We start from the raw sequence: 18,719 nt of genomic DNA, 5'->3' as shown, positions 1-18,719 counted from the left end.
ATCTGTTTGCAAAACAGAAAACCTAGGTGCTATGCAGTGTATTATGGCTCCTATTTTGTCAGAAAATCACCTCTCATTGAATTGCCCCATCATCCAGTCAGATCCCCTGGGTCACTCAGCTAAGCGTAAGCTGTGCAGTTGTGTAAATGGAAGCAACAGTCTGATTTTCCACAGCCATTCACCGCAGTTGTCACGTGATGCTGATCCAGCCCTCCTGGTTAGTTCCAGTTCTGAGCATCCGGAAACCTCCTCCTTGACCTGGTACCTCGGTTGCCACAGGGTCACTAACTGTAATGAGGATTAAGGTTTCCAGGACAAAGTGAAGTTGTCCTTCAACCTCCCCAGGGTTTTTTCTTGTCTCATCGCCCACTCCAAGTTTGGAACTCGTACTAATGACAACTGGTGGCATTCCATGTCTCTTGTACTGTGTCCCATGCATTTGCCCCTGTCAGCATTACCTTTGCACTGTTGTCTGCTGCCTCAATAGAAACTGTCAAAACATGAAAAAAAAATTGGGATGCCTGGGTGACTCGGTCAGTTAAGCATTTAACTCTTGATTTTGACTCAGGTCATGACCTCACAGTTTATGAGATCGAACCCCACATGGGGTTCTGCACAGATAGTGTGGATCCTGCTTGGGATTCTCTCTCTTTCTCTCTCCCTCTCTTCCCTCTCCCTCTGCCCCTTCTGTGCATTCTCTCTCTCTCTCTCTCTCTCTCTCTCTCTCTCTCTCAAAATAAATAAACTTTTTTAAAAAAGAATAAAAAGAAAAAAAGTGTTCAAAAAGAATTAAATGTCTGCTCATGGGATCTGAATCTATTAGGACTAAATTCAGAGCCCCAGAGACAACATGAATTTAGTTGCCACATAAATACAGTACAAAGAATCATAGACATCATTTGAGATTTACCGGGTTATCATTAGCCTGGGAATTTAGTTGACTAGGTCCTTTCCTGGATTGGGGCGAATATATTTTCTCTATGTCATAATATGAAATTAACAACACACTATGTGGCCTTGAATGTTGCTTCTATCTCTGGGCCCCAGATATCTGGAAAGTGAGACTCATATGCTGACCTTGCAGCTGTGTTGTATTCAATAGGTAACATTTGTAGAGTCCTGACCATGTGCACAAATCTCTGTGGTCCTAATGTTATCACCAGTTTTACAGTCTAGGGAGTTAGGAAGTTGAAAAAGACCACACAATTAGCCAGTTGCAGAACTATAATTGTACCCTGAATCTCAGAAGGTTAAAGAAAATGTAGGAAAGATACCTGTTATGTAGTTGTAGCAATTGCCTATTGCTATAATAATGCTATATGACAAACCACCACAAAACCTCAGGGTTTCGTCGAGTCTGTGGGTCAGCTGAGAGATTCTGTTGATTGGGGCTGAGCTTAGCGGACCTCAGCTTGCTTGGCTTGCTGTGCATCGGCTGTGGGGGCAGCTACAGGCTGGCTGGTCGGGGGTGGCCTCAGCTGGGTGACCCCATTCTATTTCACATGATCTCTCATCCTCCGGCATCTGGCCCCGTTTTATTCTCATGGCAGAGAGAGGGGGTCAAGAAAGAGAATTGAAACTAGCGAGTCCTCTTGAGAAGTGGCACATCATCCACTGCATTTTATTGGCCAAAGAAACTCACAAGAACAGTCTTGATTCAAGAGCTGGGCAAGTATATCCCACTGCTTGACAAAAGATCTGCAAATTCCCATTGCAGAGAGCATGGTGTGTCCAATGTGGGCCACTAGTGCAATCAGCCTATGACAGTGGTCAGTGCACTTCGGCTGTTATTACCTCTATTACACATATACATAATGTAGTACAGAGGAGAAAGGGCTAGGAACTTAGGTATGAACCACATCCTAAAGAACTTTAAGCAGGAGGAGAGATTACCTCCATAAATGGGCCAACTGGAAAAATGATGACCTAGGCTAATTTCTACTCTTCCTTTCTATGATGCTATAGTAAAGTTATCCATCTAGAATCTCTGTTGTTATATATGTGTATAACACAAGAACTTGCAAAAAGTGACACACGAAATTATGTGGAAGATGAAATTGCAGCGAGAGAAAAATGTAAGGCTGGTTTTTATTTGTAACTCATCAAAAGAAGCCTTCAAAAATGTCATAGATGGAACCTCCATCCTTTGTTTTTTGTTTTTTGTTTTAAATTAGCCCAGAGCTGTGTTTTACATGTGTCTGGAGAGCTCCTCCTTCTGAAGGTGGGTAGGGGAGAAGGGATGCAAGAAAAATCAACTGTATGAAAGAATTAATAAGCACATGGAATAAAAGAACTTATGGAGAAGAAAGCTTCTGTAGTTTTCAAGGCGATCCCTTGCTATACCTGAGGTATTTAAGAATTACGAATAAATTAAAACATCACGTGAGGAATGGGCTGTATGTACCCCTATAGGGCAAGTGGTGAAAAGCACTAAGTTGTAACATCTTTCTAACCCCCAAGCGTGGTCTGAGGACTCACAGCATTGGCATCACCTGGGAGCTGGGCAGACATGCAGAATCTGAGGTGGCCTCAGCTGGTGACCCCGTTCTATTTCACATGATCTCTCATCCTCCGACTCCACCCCAGACCTAGTGACTCAGAATCTGCATTTAGCAAGGTCCCAGGTGATGCCTGTGGACACTAAAGTTCGAGAGGAACTGCTCTAGCAGACAGTGTATGGCAGAAAGCCCCAGGCTTTACTTCCTTGTCAAGCCAGCTCTCCAAGCCTCACGGGTTTTTTTCTACACTGTCACAATACCAGTGTAACCACAGGTTTGTCTGGGAGAGGAAGTGAGATAATGTCATTGTGGTGTTAGACAGATGTATGGATCTGACATCCCCTATGAACGGCAGCATTGGTATGAAATGTGGCGGGCAGTTTGCCTACAGCCCCCAGGCATTCATGCCAGGATAATTTTTAAAGAGAAGCAAATTTCCACTTGCGTTGGCTTGCTAATCCACTTGCTAATCCACCTGCTAATCCGGGATCCTCATCACTGGCTGTTTATTAGAATCACTTAGGACATTTCTTTTTACTCCAATGCCTAGCCCCTACCCAGGGAAATTCAGATTAATTTGTCTAGGGCGGGACCCCAGCGATGATATTTTTTTAAAAGCTCTGAGAATTTAGGTGAGCATCCAAGGTGGAGAACTGGACTTCAGAGTGTTGTGACATACATCTGAGAAAGTGGCCTTCAGCTTCTGTCTTCTCTGTCCCCCTCCCCACACAGTGCTCTACCACCTGTGGTCTGGGGGCCTACTGGAGAAGCGTGGAATGCAGCACCCAGAGGGATTCCGACTGTGCTGCCCTTCAGAGGCCTGACCCTGCCAAGAGATGCCACCTTCGTCCCTGCGCCAGCTGGAAAGTGGGGAACTGGAGCAAGGTAATTGATCTGGCTCTGCGGTGTTCTGGAGGGGGACAGCCTTATCTAAGCATTTGCTGAAGTAAGTGTCTCTCCTCCCTTCCTCTCTTGCTACCTCCCTCTGCCCTCTTTGCTAAAATGGATGAGTAATCAAAGACATCCCCATAGGCCTACTCGAAGTTACACAATAGTCTTAGAACCAGTACAGAGTTTTTATTAAACCACATGTTTTTAGCTGCCTGTCTTTGCTCTCCCCAGATAAACTGGCATAAAAAGTTAAATTTGTGTAATTAATTGCTTGTCCAGCATGCAACATTATTTCTGAGTTACTTAAATTTACCATTATAATTACAATGATACATCATCACATGTATAATTAAGTCATGATGCAGCAGCTGCTCACAAAGCAAATGTGCTTTTCAATCTTCCAGACCCAAATGACAAGAAGGCTAGACATAAGGAAAACATTGGTCTCTCAAAGTGTACTTCCTGTACTATCTTTTTGCAAGGTGGTTTTGCTGTCCTCTGCTAATCTGGCTATGGTTACTCATTTTGCTGTGTTGTCTGCATGGTCCCTTGTGAGACACTGTATCAGGTTTTTGGATTTGTTAGCCTTGGTGCTTTTGGGCACTAACCAGGCCTAACTTAGCCTGGGGCTGAGCCAGCCCCTGGGGGATAGACCCAGGCTTTATGACACTGCACAGTTGTGGGGTTGATAGCTGATTGGCAGGAGGAGGTGCAGAGGTGTAAGCCGTGTGTGTACCTTCTGTTTGCCAAGCACACCACCCCACTATGATGCTCTTTAGGCCCCATCTTCACTCTGGGGAGCCAGTTTCCCTTGACAGCTGAGACACAGAAGGGAAAAGAAAAACTACCCAGAAGTTTGGGTATGGGTTTCACTGTGTAACTTGAAATCAATCACAAGAAAAAATTTGGAAAGTCCTAAAATACATGGAGGTTAAACAACACCCTATTAAAGAATGAATGGATTGGGGTACCTGGGTGGCTCAGTCAGTTAAGCGCCCAACTCTTGGTTTCAGCTCAGGTCATGATCTCACAATTTCATGAGTTTGAGACCCGCTGTCAGCACAGAGCTTGCTTGGGATTCTCTCTCTCTCTCTCTCTCTCTCTCTCTCTCTCTCCCTCTCTCTCTCTCTCTCCCTCTCTCTCTGCCACTCCCCTGCTCATGCCAACTCTCTCAAAATAAATAAACTTAAAAAAAAAAAAAAGAATGAATGGATTAACCAGGAAATTAAAGAAGAAATTTAAAAATACATGAAAGCAAATGAAAATGAAAACATGACAGTATCCCTGTGGGATTCAGCAAAAGCAGTCCTAAGAGGAAAATGCATTGCAATGCAGGCCCACCTCAAGAGGTAAGAAAAGTCCCAAATACACAACCTAATCTTACACCTAAAGTAGTGATAAAAGGAGAAGCAAATAAAGCCCAAAGCCAGCAGAAGAAGAGAAATAATAAAGAGTAGAGCAGAAAAAAAGAATATGGAAACAAACAAACACACAAAAACAGCAGAAGAAATCAGTGAAATTAAAAGCTGCTTTTTGAAAGAATAAACAAAATTTATAAACCCCTAGCTAGACTTAACAAAAAGAAAAGAGAGAGGACCCAAACAGATAAAATCACAAATGAAAGAGGAAAGATCACAACCAACACCACAGAAATACAAACAATTATTAGAGAATACTATGAAAAATTATATGCCAACAAACTGGACAACCTGGAAGAAATGGGCAAATTCCTAGACACTCACACACTACCAAAACTCAAACAGAAAGAAATAGAAATTTTGAGCAGGCCCATAAACAGCAAAGATATTGAGTCAGTTATCAAAAATCTCCCAGCAAATAAAAGTCCTGGGCCAGATGGCTTCCCATGGGAATTCTACCAGACATTTATTTTTTTTTAATTTTTTTAACATTTATTCATTTTTGAGACAGAGACAGAGCATGAATGGGGGAAGGTCAGAGAGAGAGGGAGACACAGAATCTGAAACAGGCTTCAGGCTCTGAGCTGTCAGCACAGAGCCCGATGCGGGGCTCGAACTCACAGACCACGAGATCATGACCTGAGCTGAAGTTGGACGCCCAACCGACTGAGCCACCCAGGCGCCCCTAGACATTTAAAGAAGAGTTAATACCTGTTCTTCTCAAACTGTTCCAAAAAAAATTGAAATCATAGGAAAGCTCCCAATCTCATTCTATGGAGTCAGCATTCTAAAATCAGACAAAGACCCCACTAAAAAGGAGAATCACAGGCCAACATCCCTGATGAAACTGGATGCAAAAATTCTCAACAAGATGCTAGCAAATCAGATTCAACAGTGCATTAAAATAATTGTTCGCCATAATCAAGTGGAATTTATTCCTGGGCTTCAGGTCTTGTTCAATATTCACAAATCAATCAATGTGATACACCACATTAAAAAAAGAAAAGATAAGAATCATATGATCCTTTCAGTAGATGCAGAAAAAGCATTTGACAAAAATACAGTGTGCTTTCTTGATAAAAACCCTCAAGAAAATAGTAGGGATACACAGAACATACCTCAACATCATAAAAGCCATATAGGAAAGGCCCACAGCTAATATCATCCTCAGTAAGGAAAAACTGAGAGCTTTCCCCCCAAGGTCAGGAACACAACGTGGATGTCCACTCTCACCACTGTTGTCCAACATAGTACTGGAAGTCCTAGCCTCAGCATTTAGACAACAAAAAGAAATAAAAAACATCCAAATTGACAAAGAAGTCAAACTTTCACTCTTCACAGGTGACATGATACTTTACATGGAAAACCCAAAAGACTCGACCAAAAAACTTCTAGAACTGATACATGAATTCAGCAAAGTCATAGGATATAAAATCAATGTACATAAATTGGTTGCATTTCTATACACCAGTAATGAAGCAACAGAAAGAGAAATCCAGGAATCTATCCCATTTACAATTGCACCAGAACCATAAGATACCTAGGAATAAAGCTAACCAAAGAGGTAAAAGATCTGTATGCTGAGAACTATAGAAAGCTTATGAAAGAATTTGAAGAAGACACAAAGAAATGGAAAAACATTCCATGCTTATGAATTGGAAGAACAAATATTGTTAAAATGTCAATAATACCCAAAGCAATCTACACATTCAATGCAATCCTTATCAAAATAACACCACATTCTTCACAGAGCTGGAACAAACAATCCCTAAAATTTGCATGGAACCAGTAAAGACCCCGAATAGCCAAAGCAATGTTGAAAAAGAGAAACAGATCTGGAGGCATCACAAATCCAGACTTTAATCTCTATTACAAAGCTGTAATCATCAAGACAATATGGTACTGGCACAAAAACAGACACATAGATCAAAGGAGCAGAAAAGAGAATCCAGAAATGGACCCACCAATGTATGTCCTACCAATTTTCAACAAAACAAGAAAGACTATCCAATGGAAAAAAGACAGTCTCTCTAGCAAATGGTGCTTGGAAAACTGGACAGCGACATGCAGAAGAATGAAACTGGACCACTTTCTTACACCATACACAAAAATAAATTCAAAATGGATGAAAGACCTAAATGTGAGACAGGAAACCATCAAAATCCTACAAAAGAAAACAGGCAACAACTTCTTAGACCTTGGTTGCAGCAACTTCTTACTAGACATGTCTCCAGAGGCAAGGAAAATAAAACAAAAATGAACTACTGGGACCTCATCAAGAGAAAAGTCTCCTGCACAGCAAAGGAAACAATCAGCAAAACTAACAGGCAACAGTTGGAATGGGAGAAGATATTTGCAAATGACATATCTGATAAAGGCTTAGTATCTAAAATCTTTAAAGAACTTATCAAATTCAACACCCAAAAACCAAACAATCAAGTAAAGAAATATGACAGAAGACATGAATAGACACTTCTCCAAAGAAGACATCCAGGTGGCTAACAGACACATGAAAAGATGCTCAACATTACTCAGAATCAGGGAAATACAAATCAAAACCACAATGAGATACCACCTCACACCTGTCAGAATGGCTAACATTAACAACTCAGGCAAAAACAGATGTTGGCAAGGATGCAGAGAAAGAGGAACATCTTACACTGCTGGTGGGAATGCAAACTGATGCAGCCACTCTAGAAAACAGTATAAAGGTTCCTCAAAAAATTAAAAATAGAACTACCCTATAACCCAGCAATTGCACTGTTATGTATTTATCCAAAGGATATAAAAAGCCTTGCTGTAAGTGGTACGTGCATCCCAATGTTTACAGCAGCACTATCAACAATAGCCAAATTATGGAATAAGCCCAAATGTTCATCAACTGATGAATGGATAAAGAAGATGTGGTGCACACACACACACACACACACACACACACACACACGCGCGCGCACACACACACTGGAATACTATTCGCCCATCAAAAAGAATAAAATCTGCCATTTGTAACAGTGTAGATGGACCTAGAGTGTATTATGCTAAGTGAAATAAGTCAGGCAGAGAAAGACAAATATCATACATTTCACTCGTGTGGAATTTAAGAAACACAACCGATGAACATAGGGGAAGGGAAGGAAAAATAAGAAAAACAGGGTGAGGCAAACCATAAGAGACTCTTAAATACAGAGAACAAACTGAGGGTTGCTGGAGGGGAAGTAGGTGGGGGGATGGGCTAAATGGGTGATGGGCATTAAGGAGGGCACTTGGGATGAGCACTGGATGTTCTATGGAAGTGATAAATCACTGGGTTCTACTCCTGAAACCAGTACTACACTGTATATTAGCTAACTTGAATTTAAATAACTAGATTAATAATAATAAAAAAAAATAAAACCTGGAGTAGGAAAGCAGGCCCTTTGTTTTGCCTTTAAATATCCAGAGCGTTTAGATTCTGCTATATTGATGGTTTGCCTTTTCACAGATCCTTTCTCAGAAGGAAGAATTCTAATCTTACCTTGAAATTCTGCATTATCCCCCCAATCCCCACCTCCAATCCAGAGACATTTCAAATCTCAAAGGGCTTCAGGTCTGCTGCAGCCTGCTCTGAGCCTGCAAGTATCACACCTGATGCCTTGGGGTTACTCACCAACAATCCCCTACCTTTGTGATGGCTGTCTAACTTGTGGTTGTTTTACTGCACCGTGTGGCTCCTTGAAGCAGCCTGAAACCACTTCTGTGGACATGTCCCCATGTGTGTGACAGTAGAATAAGACTATACATTCAGACTCTCCCTCTACCATGTCTAGAAGTAGCCTTTCAGAATGGTGTGCTTCCACTTCATGTAGTGATCTGCCTGAAGCAAATTCAAGCTTGTGGTCCTCAGGTCTGTCCCAGAGGCATCCTTGGGAAGACAGTTCTGTAGAACTGAATCCTAGAAGCAGGGCTGGGCAGTGGATCAGACACATCTGGATTGGCAACCCTGCTCTGGTGTGATGAGTATATGACACTGATGACACTGGCCATTCACCCTCAGGACGTTCTTTCTCTCATCTCTGAGAAATAACATGGATGATATTGCCTCTACTTACCTCATAGAGTTGTTGCAAGGATCAAAAAAAGAGAATGTTAGTGAAACAGCTTTGTAAATGGTCCAAGACTGGTTTATTTTTTTTTTATTCTTTTTAGTGTTTATTTTTATTGTTGAGAGAGAGAGAGGGACAGAGTGTGAGCTGGGGGAGGGGCAGAGAGAGAGGGAGACACAGAATCTGAAGCAGGCTCCAGTCTCTGAGCTGTCAGCACAGAGCCTGACGTGGGCCTCGAAGCCATGAACTGCAAGATCATGACCTGAGCCAAAGTCGGACCCTCAACCAACTGAGCCACCCAGGTGCCCCCTTAAAAGACTGTTTACATGAAACCCTGGGCAGACTCTGAGCTCAAGATAAAAGTTAGGACTGGTTCTTAGGTGCTTACTAACCTCTGGCTTCCTGGACTTGGGGTGCAAGGCCTGTGGACAGGTGACAGTGGAGAAAGTTCTGTCAACAGAATGACTGGCTTGAGCAGGTGTCCACTCCTTAGTACTAAGCGGACAAGGTGCTTGGTGTCCATGAACTTTGAAGAACTTGACCTACCTTGGGCACTAACACTCGCCAAATACTACTATGTGCCTGACATTACACAAAAGCATTAGATAATCAGTTCCATTTTCATCCAGCACAGGACCTTCTTTATAATTCCCACTGAGGCAACAAAAGCTCAGAGCTTAAATCACTAACGTTTGATCACACAGCTGTTACCAAATGCTCCCAGTTTTAAGAAACATCCACTGGGGGATGCATCAATTTTATGACAGCTTTTCATAAAGAAAGAGAACACTACACAATAAATATGTACATCAGTTGTAAGAAACATGCCAATTTCAGAGCATTAAAATTTGTATGAGGAAAAAAAGTGTGCGATGCAAGAAATGCAGAAGTGACAAAAGGGGCTTGAAAAACCTTCAGGTGCATTTGACACCTAGAGCGATGCATCATCCACAGCTCCATTCACCGCCCGATGGAACATCTTGATGGTTGCACCTTCTGAAGTTTTGTAAACTGGTGATTTGACATCCCTTTTATTTGTTTTCTGAGAAGAAGCACTTCCCTTTTCATGGTTAAGTCTAACAGATATTATTTCTGAAATGAATCAGAAACAGTTTTACATTTTTTCTTGGAATGTTCCGTCTTCCCACCTAGGGAGCTTTGCAATTTTATTTTAGCGGTAGTTGACTTGCTGAAAAATAAGAGAAAGTGTCAGCCTTTCTTTATGGTCTTGTGTTTCATGTATATTGCTAGTCTTTTTGTCTTATTGTACTTCTTGCCTTTGTGTTTATTAGATTTTATAGATTGTCAATGACGGTTCTACATTTTTTTTTACATCTGAATTTTTAGAAATGAATTTAATAGGGGAAGAGCTCCTTTTTTTGCTAAATACAGACCATCCCCAACTTTGATATATAAAATATTCCCAGTAACATATATTAAACTCCGATATGCAAACATGAAAACATGGAATTGCATGTTTTAAGGGATTTTTTGTCCCCAGAAAGCAAAAGTTGAGTAGCAGGAAGGTCATCATATACTGAAAATCACTGCATTTATTTTATTCTTGGTATAATATGTTATATGTCTGAACTGTCACCTTCTCTTGACATCCTGGAATATTTTAGATTAAGGGTCCCCTAAAAAGAAAATAAAGGAATGGCAAAGAAATAGAAGCATTTAGGACCACAGAAAACATGAACCCAAGACCACTCTAGTTGAGGATTGATGTCCAGACCACAAGGCTCTCCATGATGGCCCCTGCCCGTCTCTCTCTATCTGTCCACTCCCACTCTTTACCCTAGCATTCTGATTAATGCACTTTTCCCAAACAAGCTTCGTTGTTTCATAGCACTGTGCCTCCATACATGCCATTCTTTCCACCTTGAATGCCCCCCACCCTATTTTGCTGGCTGAGCGAGCATCTACATATCCTATATGCTTCAGCTCAAAACGTGGCTCCTTTATTTAGTCCTTTCCTGACCTCTTTAGGTGAAACTGACCATATCCTCCATTGTGCCCTCACTAGATCATGAACAACTTATGAGGTAATCTTTATATATAAATATAATCATTATTCCTTCTACTCATTTATGTAACTCTTCCCACCTGCTAGAATAACAGAGCCTGAAACATAGATGTGCCCAATAACTGGGAGGAAGAAAAGTTGGGGTGAGAGGGGGGAAAGAGATAGAAGGATGAATTTTCATGCTGTTCAACTTAGAATTTTTGGAATGAATTATTTAATCTTAAGGGTCTTGTGAATCTGTTCAGCATAAGTAAAGGAACAGGAGAAAAAATTGTATCCAAATTTAGTATTTGGTTCAACTTGGAAAGCAAGAAAGTATTCTGAAATCAAAACAGAATACAAATGCAGCGATCCCATACACGTATACCCCTCTAGAATGTTGGGATAGTTTAATCATCTAGTTTATTTTCCTTTCCATACTGATGGAGAAACAGAAGCTGAGAGAAGAGAAGTGATTAATCCATGTGAACTCAGGTGGCTATTTGCTCTCGGGGTCACACCTGAGTGCAACCTACTGCTCTCCCAATGCTATGCTCACTAATTCCTCTATACTCGACTGAGCACTCTGTATGAGTCCAACATGTAAAGGGTATCAGGATGACTCCACAAATCAGAAACACCACAAGGGAGAATCACAGAATTGTGCTTTCATTTCATATCTCTGCCAGTGGCTCTTATAAGCGAAGGGTATTTTTCATTCTATCTGGTCTGCAGATCACACTAGTTAAATTGATGCCATAACTAGAAAACAGTCAGGCCTGTTTGGTCACAATAAGGTGTTGGCCAGGCTTTCTGTTCTCATTAGTCTGACTCTCGTCCTCAGTCTAGTCCACAGGTTCCAGGTGAGGAAACATTAATACAAATTACCCTCCTCTAAGGCTGTAAAAAAATTAATATAATAATTGGCAATCAGCATATAAGGCAAAACAGCATTAGAAGTAGAGTGATTTAATATCCTGCCACTTCTCTCTTGCTAACTGAATCAGAGGCTGTTTTGAAAATGGGACCGAAAAGTCAGAGATTTAGTGAGTGTCTTCCCTTATTATTTACTTCAGCATATTAATAAAGTTTATTCCCATTGAATGTGAATACTCTAACAAAAGGGGTAATGCTAGCTTGAAAATTAAATTAGGAATAATAGATTGCAGCAACAAATGAAAAATAGGAAAATAAAATCCAATTTTATAATTAATGTCTTATAAAACTCCCTTGTCCTAATAAAGAATCCTGTTACTTCACCATGTGCTATTTCCCAGAAATCTGTTTGGTCAGACAAATGACCTCTTTGTGTGGAAATTATTAGCAGGCTCCCTCATTTGCTCTGTGGCTGATTTCAAATTGACAGTTATTTTTTCCTTTGTGTACTCACTACATGGCAGGAAAGTGAGGTTATCGGCTTGTTTTTCTTTGGGGAGGGGTGCTGTCTGGCAAGCATTGTTTATCTCTAAGAAGTTGGACACTCAATTTATGGTGGCATTAGAGCCTCAGTCTGTCCCTTGTCGCATGGGCCAGCATCTTTCCTTGTTACAGCCCAAGGTTCGAAGTCAGGTGACTTAGCACAATCTGCAGGTGGCGGAAGAAGGGGGAACTGTCTTTGGGGTGTACCTCTACTGAAAGTTTGAGGAATTTTCTTTCACAATCCCAAACTCTGTAGTTATGACTATTCCACCATGGTCAGAAAGAGCACCATTTTTCACTGTGTAGAGAGGGGCCAGATACCTTACAGCAATGCACACACTTTCTTGCTGGTGCATTTTCTCAGCCAAGTTTAGCCAAGCTAATGAGATACTAGATGGGAGGATGGGGAGATTAAAGGTGCTCTTCATCGCTGCAGTGACCAGGGTCTCCTTAGCCCACTTAGAAACCCCCTCGTAATTCATATATGCACTCAACAAATCTGTACGGACCCTCTGTGCCTGGCACCATGCTAGATGCTTGGGACACAGTGGGAACCAGGGCAGATAGGGGTCTGATTTCATGGCAGTGAGAGTGTAAGAGAAAGGACACACAGAATGAATAAAAGTTGTTCCACATTTCAAGTTCTTGTGATAGAAATGGACAAGGAGCTGAGAGAAATTACAAGAAAGAGAGCCTCCTTCGGATAAAGGCATTCCAGGAGGGCCTCTCTGAGGAGATGACATCTAAGCTGAGGTCTAAAAGAAGAGCAGTAGCGCACAATGTAAAGAGTAGAGGGAGGAACATTCAGGACATAAAGACCACGGGGATGTACTGTTAACCCACAGAGAGGTTGGAGGCAAAAGGCTGAGGAGCACAGGGGTCCCCTCCTTCCTACCTCCAGTCCCTACCTGACAGTGGAGGGTGACAAGACAGGCCAGGCAAGGACAGGATCAGGAGAGACTAAGAGATGGGGGCAAGATGAATGGAAGGGATTCGGCTGGCACTAGCATTCTAAAGAGATTGGAGACCAAGTCTTGGAAGCTCCAGTTATGATCAAGTAAAATCTAGGTGGAGGATGGAATAGCTTCCAAAATCCAAGAGGTCAGAGAGTAGGTCTACTTCAGAATCGGCTGTGTAAACCCTGGTTTGGGGGATGCTGGCGCATCAGTGTTGATCATGATTTTAAGGAGTCAGCACCCTGCAGTGACCTGAGACTGAGCAGGATGCAGGGGCTGCTACACAAGGTGTGGGCACGGGGGAGGGGGGCAGTGAGGAGAGCCTTGTAATGGCTTTCAGGGGGCCTGTGCTGAGCAAACTCTCAGTGACGAAGGCAGGTGATGTTAGCTACAGGAGGAAGGAGGGTGGTAGGGACAAACCCAGGGTTTGCTCACTTCTGGGAGTCAAACCACTGAGTAGGTATTCCAGTTACTTCCCTCATGTCAGCCCTTCATCTGACAAAGCATAACCCATCTTGCCTTCAGAGTCGTGGAGAAAACAGGTTTTTAGCAGGATTCTGAGGGCGGATGGGTGTGGGTTGGCCGAGAGTTCCCCTTCACCCCGGATGAATGCACACCAGAGGGAATGGCTGCCTACTGGGGCACACACTGCACCAGCAGGCACCTAACCCCAGTGTCTGTGACCTTCACGACAGTGCTGTGAGATGACAGTTATTGTCCCAGTTTATCGATATGACACCTGAGGCTCCGAATTTTTCTGTGACTTGCCCAACATCTCACAATAAGTGAGTGACAGAACTGGACTCGCCACCTGGTTCTCACATTGCCATGCCTGTGTTTTTGGACATGGGGAGCCCCATCTTTGGGAGCTGTTTGAGTGATTCCTTCTAGAGGGCCTGTGAGGGAAACAGTACACTTGAGCTAGACTTAATCCTTCTTCATGGTTGGAACCCTGGAACTTCACGGCTCTCTGAGAAACTCCCTGGGATATGGAGGATCCAAAGCCTGACACCAGGGACTCAAGTATCCCCTTTTCTCTCCCTCTCCATGCAGTGCTCCAGAAACTGCAGCGGGGGCTTCCAGATCCGGGAGATTCAATGTGTGGACAGCCGGGACCACCGGAGCCTGAGGCCATTTCACTGCCAGTTCCTGGCCGGCATTCCTCCCCCGCTGAGCATGAGCTGTAATATGGAGCCCTGTGAGGAGTGGCAGGTGGAGCCCTGGAGCCAGGTATGGCCTCCAGAGACATCATCCACACAACCAGGAAAATGTGAATCCCTGTGTTACCATGTGAGACTAGAAGTCAGGGAAGACCATGCGTGCGTCATGGCAATGACTGGCCTCCATTCAGTGGCCTAATGCTGTGTGGAGAAGGCTGAACAGGTCAACAACAACAACAGGTCAACAGGCCACAACAATTGGTGGTTTCAAGCGTGATAATTCAGTGTTTTATTACAACCCAGTCTCCCAGTGGACATACTGGGGAGTTGAGATTCATGTTGGGGAAATGTACATGGACCACTCTGATGAAAGTCATTTAGGGCAGAGCCTCACATGCCTCTCTCCTAGGCCTCTGCAATTGAACTGGGGGTATTGGTCAGGTCCTTCCCACACACAGTTTATTTTAGAGTTCCACTTCTCAGTTGAATGCCCAGATCATTGTTTACACAAATAAAAGGAAGTGTGCTTGTGCCTGTCTGTATGTCCTCTGTTTTGTGAGGGCCCAGGCTCTACTGGGTCTTTGTCCTACTTCAGCACATGAAAACAAAGTGACTGTTCTTTGGTGAAGTATAATAATCTTATTCGCCAGTATGCAAATACCTCAACAGCTAACAAAACAAAACAAAGCGAACAAACAAAAAATTCCCAACCATACCCATGCATGGTAGAAAGAAGAGAAAAAAAGGAACCCAGCATATTTTGAGTGTGTCTATGGGCTAAGCATTTTACCTACCATACTTCGTTTAATTTTCTTTTTTTTAATATGAAATTTATTGTTAAATTGTTTTCTATACAACACCCAGTGCTCATCCCAACAGTGCCCTTCTCAATGCCCATCACCCACTTTCCCCTCCCTCCCACTCCCATCAACCCTCAGTTTGTTCTCACTTTTTAAGAGTCTCTTATGGTTTGCTCCCTCCCTCTCTAACTTTTTTTTTCCTTCCCCTTCCACATGGTCTTCTGTTAAGTTTCTCAGGATCCACATAAGAATGAAAATATATGATATCTGTCTTTCTCTGTATGACTTATTTCACTTAGCATAACACTCTCCAGTTCCATCCACGTTGCTACAAAAGGCCATATTTCATTCTTTCTCATTGCCACGTAGTATTCCATTGTGTAAGTAAACCACAATTTCTTTATCCATTCACCAGTTGATGGACATTTCGGCTCTTTCCATAATTTGGCTATTGTTGACAGTGCTGCTATAAACATTGGGGTACAACTGCCCCTATGCATCAGCACTCCTGTATCCCTTGGGTAAATTCCTAGCAGTGCTATTGTTGGGTCATAGGGTAGATCTATTTTTAATTTTTTGAGGAACCTCCACACTGTTTTCCAGAGTGGCTGCACCAGTTTGCATTCCCAATACTTGGTTTGATTTTCACAACAATCTGAATGGTAGGCTTTATTAATTCCATTTTATAGATGAAGAAATTGAGACTTGGAGGTTAAGAAACTTACATGAGGTCACACAACTAGAAAATAAATGGGGGAGTATTTGTTTAAGCATAAGGTAGACTCCAGTGTCAGTGTGCTTTCTACCATAGACATTAATTCAATAAGCACTGAACAAAGAGTAAACTAAGGAGGAAGAGTGAATCAATAACTCTTTTGGAGGAAACCAAACCTTCCACGTGCCCTGGAAAGGGAGGTAGTGAATTACAACTGTAGAACACAGAGTTAGAGTCAAAACTTACAGAAGATTGAGCCCCCTACAGCTACTTACTGCCTACAATGTCAAGCAGCCATACTTATTCCTGAGGCTCTGGGCCAATACCTGGTGTTTGGGGGTGGGGGGTGGGGAGGGCAGCAGCCACTGTCCCCTCTTTCTCCTCCTTACCTGCTCAGCTCTGGGGCATATAAAGTGCCTGCTACTCCCATGCTCTGGACTGAGGCCTCTAAGACTTCCACGTATAATGAGCCTTCAAAATCATTATACAGCTTTCAGAATCCAGGAATTTGCAGAGGAGCCTAGATCGCCTTGTCAGAGAAACGGTATCGGCAGGTTTTTAAAGATGAGCAATCAGATCTGCTTTCTGGTTATGAAAAAGATGTATTCTTTATGCTTCCTCAGTAGCTTCTGGGAGCCCTAATCAGACACTGGGGAGAGGTCTCCCCAGACCCTCCTTTCTAAAGTAGTATTCTGTTCTGAGTAAACCACACAGTTGGAAGACTTCCCTCTGAGGAAGCAGAGGACATGGAAATGCAAAAATATTTCTCTTGAGCTTTTGAGGGTCTGAGCATCCTTAGGTGCTTTCCCTGATGCATGATGCTGCCTTGTCTATACACACTCTCTAGCAGACTGCCATCATGAGACTGTGGGCCCCTTTGGTATGTCAGCCAGCCCATACTGCCTGCATGGAAGAGGCATTTCAGCTGTGAGAATGTCCCTACACCAGAGGTTCTCAAACTTTAGCTCACTTCAGAATCACCTGGGGGTTTCTTAATACACAGATGGCTGGACCGCATTCCCAGATTGTCTAGTTTGGAGGTCTGGCGGGGGGGGGGGGGTGAGCCTGAATTCTTCATTTCTAACAAGTATCTAGAAGATGCTGAAGTTGCTGGTCTGGAGACCACACTTGGAGAATCACTGGTTTACACTTTCTTCACCTCCTTTCCTAGATATTACTTGGCCAGATGGCCCTGAATCTATATGTACATGTGTAGGTAGAATGATCTCCAATGGGGGAATCCCTCCCTTCTCTCCTCAGATAGGATTAAAAAGAGATAGAATAAATGGGAAAAATCCATGTTGACTCTCAAAGTTGGAATACCATGAAATCAATAGCTTAGTTCTTTTATTGAACAGAAAGGGTTAATTATATGTAATTACCCTGTTTCCTATGGTACCACCACATATGTCATGCCTGATATAATGGGGGAGATGTTGGCAACCATAATTATTTTGTTGTTGTTGTTACCATACAATAAAGGTTTTTCAAGATTCTTTAAAAAAATTTTTTTTCATGTTTATTTATTTTTGAGAGAAAGAGAGGGAGAGTGAGAGAGCAGGGGAGGGGCAGAGAGAGAATCCCAAGCAAGCTCCATGCTGTCAGTGCAGAGCCTGACATGGGGCTCGATCTCACCAACCAAACCATGAGATCAGGACCTGAGCCGAAATCAGAGTCAGATGTTTCAATGACCAAGCCATCCAGGCATCCCTCAAAGTACTTTTTTTAAAGGTTTATTTCTTTATTTTGAGAGAGAGAGAGCTCATGCAGAAGTGAGGTAGGAGCAGAGAGAGAAAGGGAGAGAGAGAATCCCAAGCAGGCTTTGCACTGACAGTGCAGAGCCTGACACAGGGCTTGAAATCATGAACCACAAGATCATGACCTGAATTGAAACCAAGAGTTGGACGCTTAACTGACTGAGCCATCCAGGTGCCCCTCAAAGTATTTTTCAAAGATTCTTGATGGATTATGTAATTTCCTCCTAGAAACCTTATGAAAATGAGACAATAGATCTTATAAAATTATACTAGTGAGCAAAAACCTGACACATTTTAGAGTTGTATCCCTTTAGGAATCCAGCCTGTCGTCTCAAATTTATCTTGTGAGCATGACAGCCAATGCATCAGACTCCTGGGCAAACCCATCAATTTCCCTATTCTGGATATGGACATATTTAGTTCTAAAGTTCTATGTAGGGGGCGCCTGGGTGGCGCAGTTGGTTAAGCGTCCGACTTCAGCCAGGTCACGATCTCGCGGTCCGTGGGTTCGAGCCCCGCGTCGGGCTCTGGGCTGATGGCTCAGAGCCTGGAGCCTGTTTCCGATTCTGTGTCTCCCTCTCTCTCTGCCCCTCCCCCGTTCATGCTCTGTCTCTCTCTGTCCCAAAAATAAATAAACGTTGAAAAAAAAAATTAAAAAAAAAAATAATAAATAAAAAAATAAAGTTCTATGTAGTAGGTAAGGAAGACTGAATCCCATCGTAAGAGGAGATTAACATAATCGTATTGCAAATGTGTCCATGTTTGGACTGTCAACTAGTCACAAGAAAAACATCTACATTTTACATTTTGGTTTATAGATACTTGTGCCAGAAGGCAAAATGCAAATAACATTATGTCTATTCTGCCATGACCTCTCATTTAGGTTTTTAACCAATATCCCTTCTGTTTGGCATACTATTTTCCATCAAACTATTTGGCATCTTCTGATTTTTTTTCTCTTCCTCATATCCTTAGAATGTCCTTTTTCAATCTCCTTTCTCTAAGTTTTGTTTCACCA

At 42.6% G+C, this 18,719-nt stretch overlaps 1 protein-coding gene across 2 annotated transcripts in view; it reads left to right on the top strand.

Moving 5' to 3' along the window:
* ADAMTS12 (ADAM metallopeptidase with thrombospondin type 1 motif 12) overlaps positions 1–18,719 on the top strand; it is a 332,472-nt gene that overhangs the window by 295,030 nt on the left and 18,723 nt on the right. Inside the window, exons 20-21 of one of the 2 annotated variants that reach the window (XM_040494900.1) lie at positions 3,231–3,383; positions 14,323–14,499. In XM_040494900.1, the coding sequence (XP_040350834.1) occupies positions 3,231–3,383; positions 14,323–14,499 (330 nt within the window). The remainder of the gene's footprint in view (positions 1–3,230; positions 3,384–14,322; positions 14,500–18,719) is intronic. The other variant, XM_040494910.1, reaches the window with a different exon arrangement.

The sequence above is a fragment of the Herpailurus yagouaroundi genome, unplaced genomic scaffold (assembly GCF_014898765.1).
Source record: "Herpailurus yagouaroundi ecotype Mexico unplaced genomic scaffold, PumYag 29, whole genome shotgun sequence".
NCBI classification, from domain to species: Eukaryota; Metazoa; Chordata; class Mammalia; order Carnivora; family Felidae; genus Herpailurus; species Herpailurus yagouaroundi.
The sequence above is the reverse complement of the archived record's forward strand: the minus strand, read 5'-3'. Positions and strand labels throughout refer to the sequence as shown.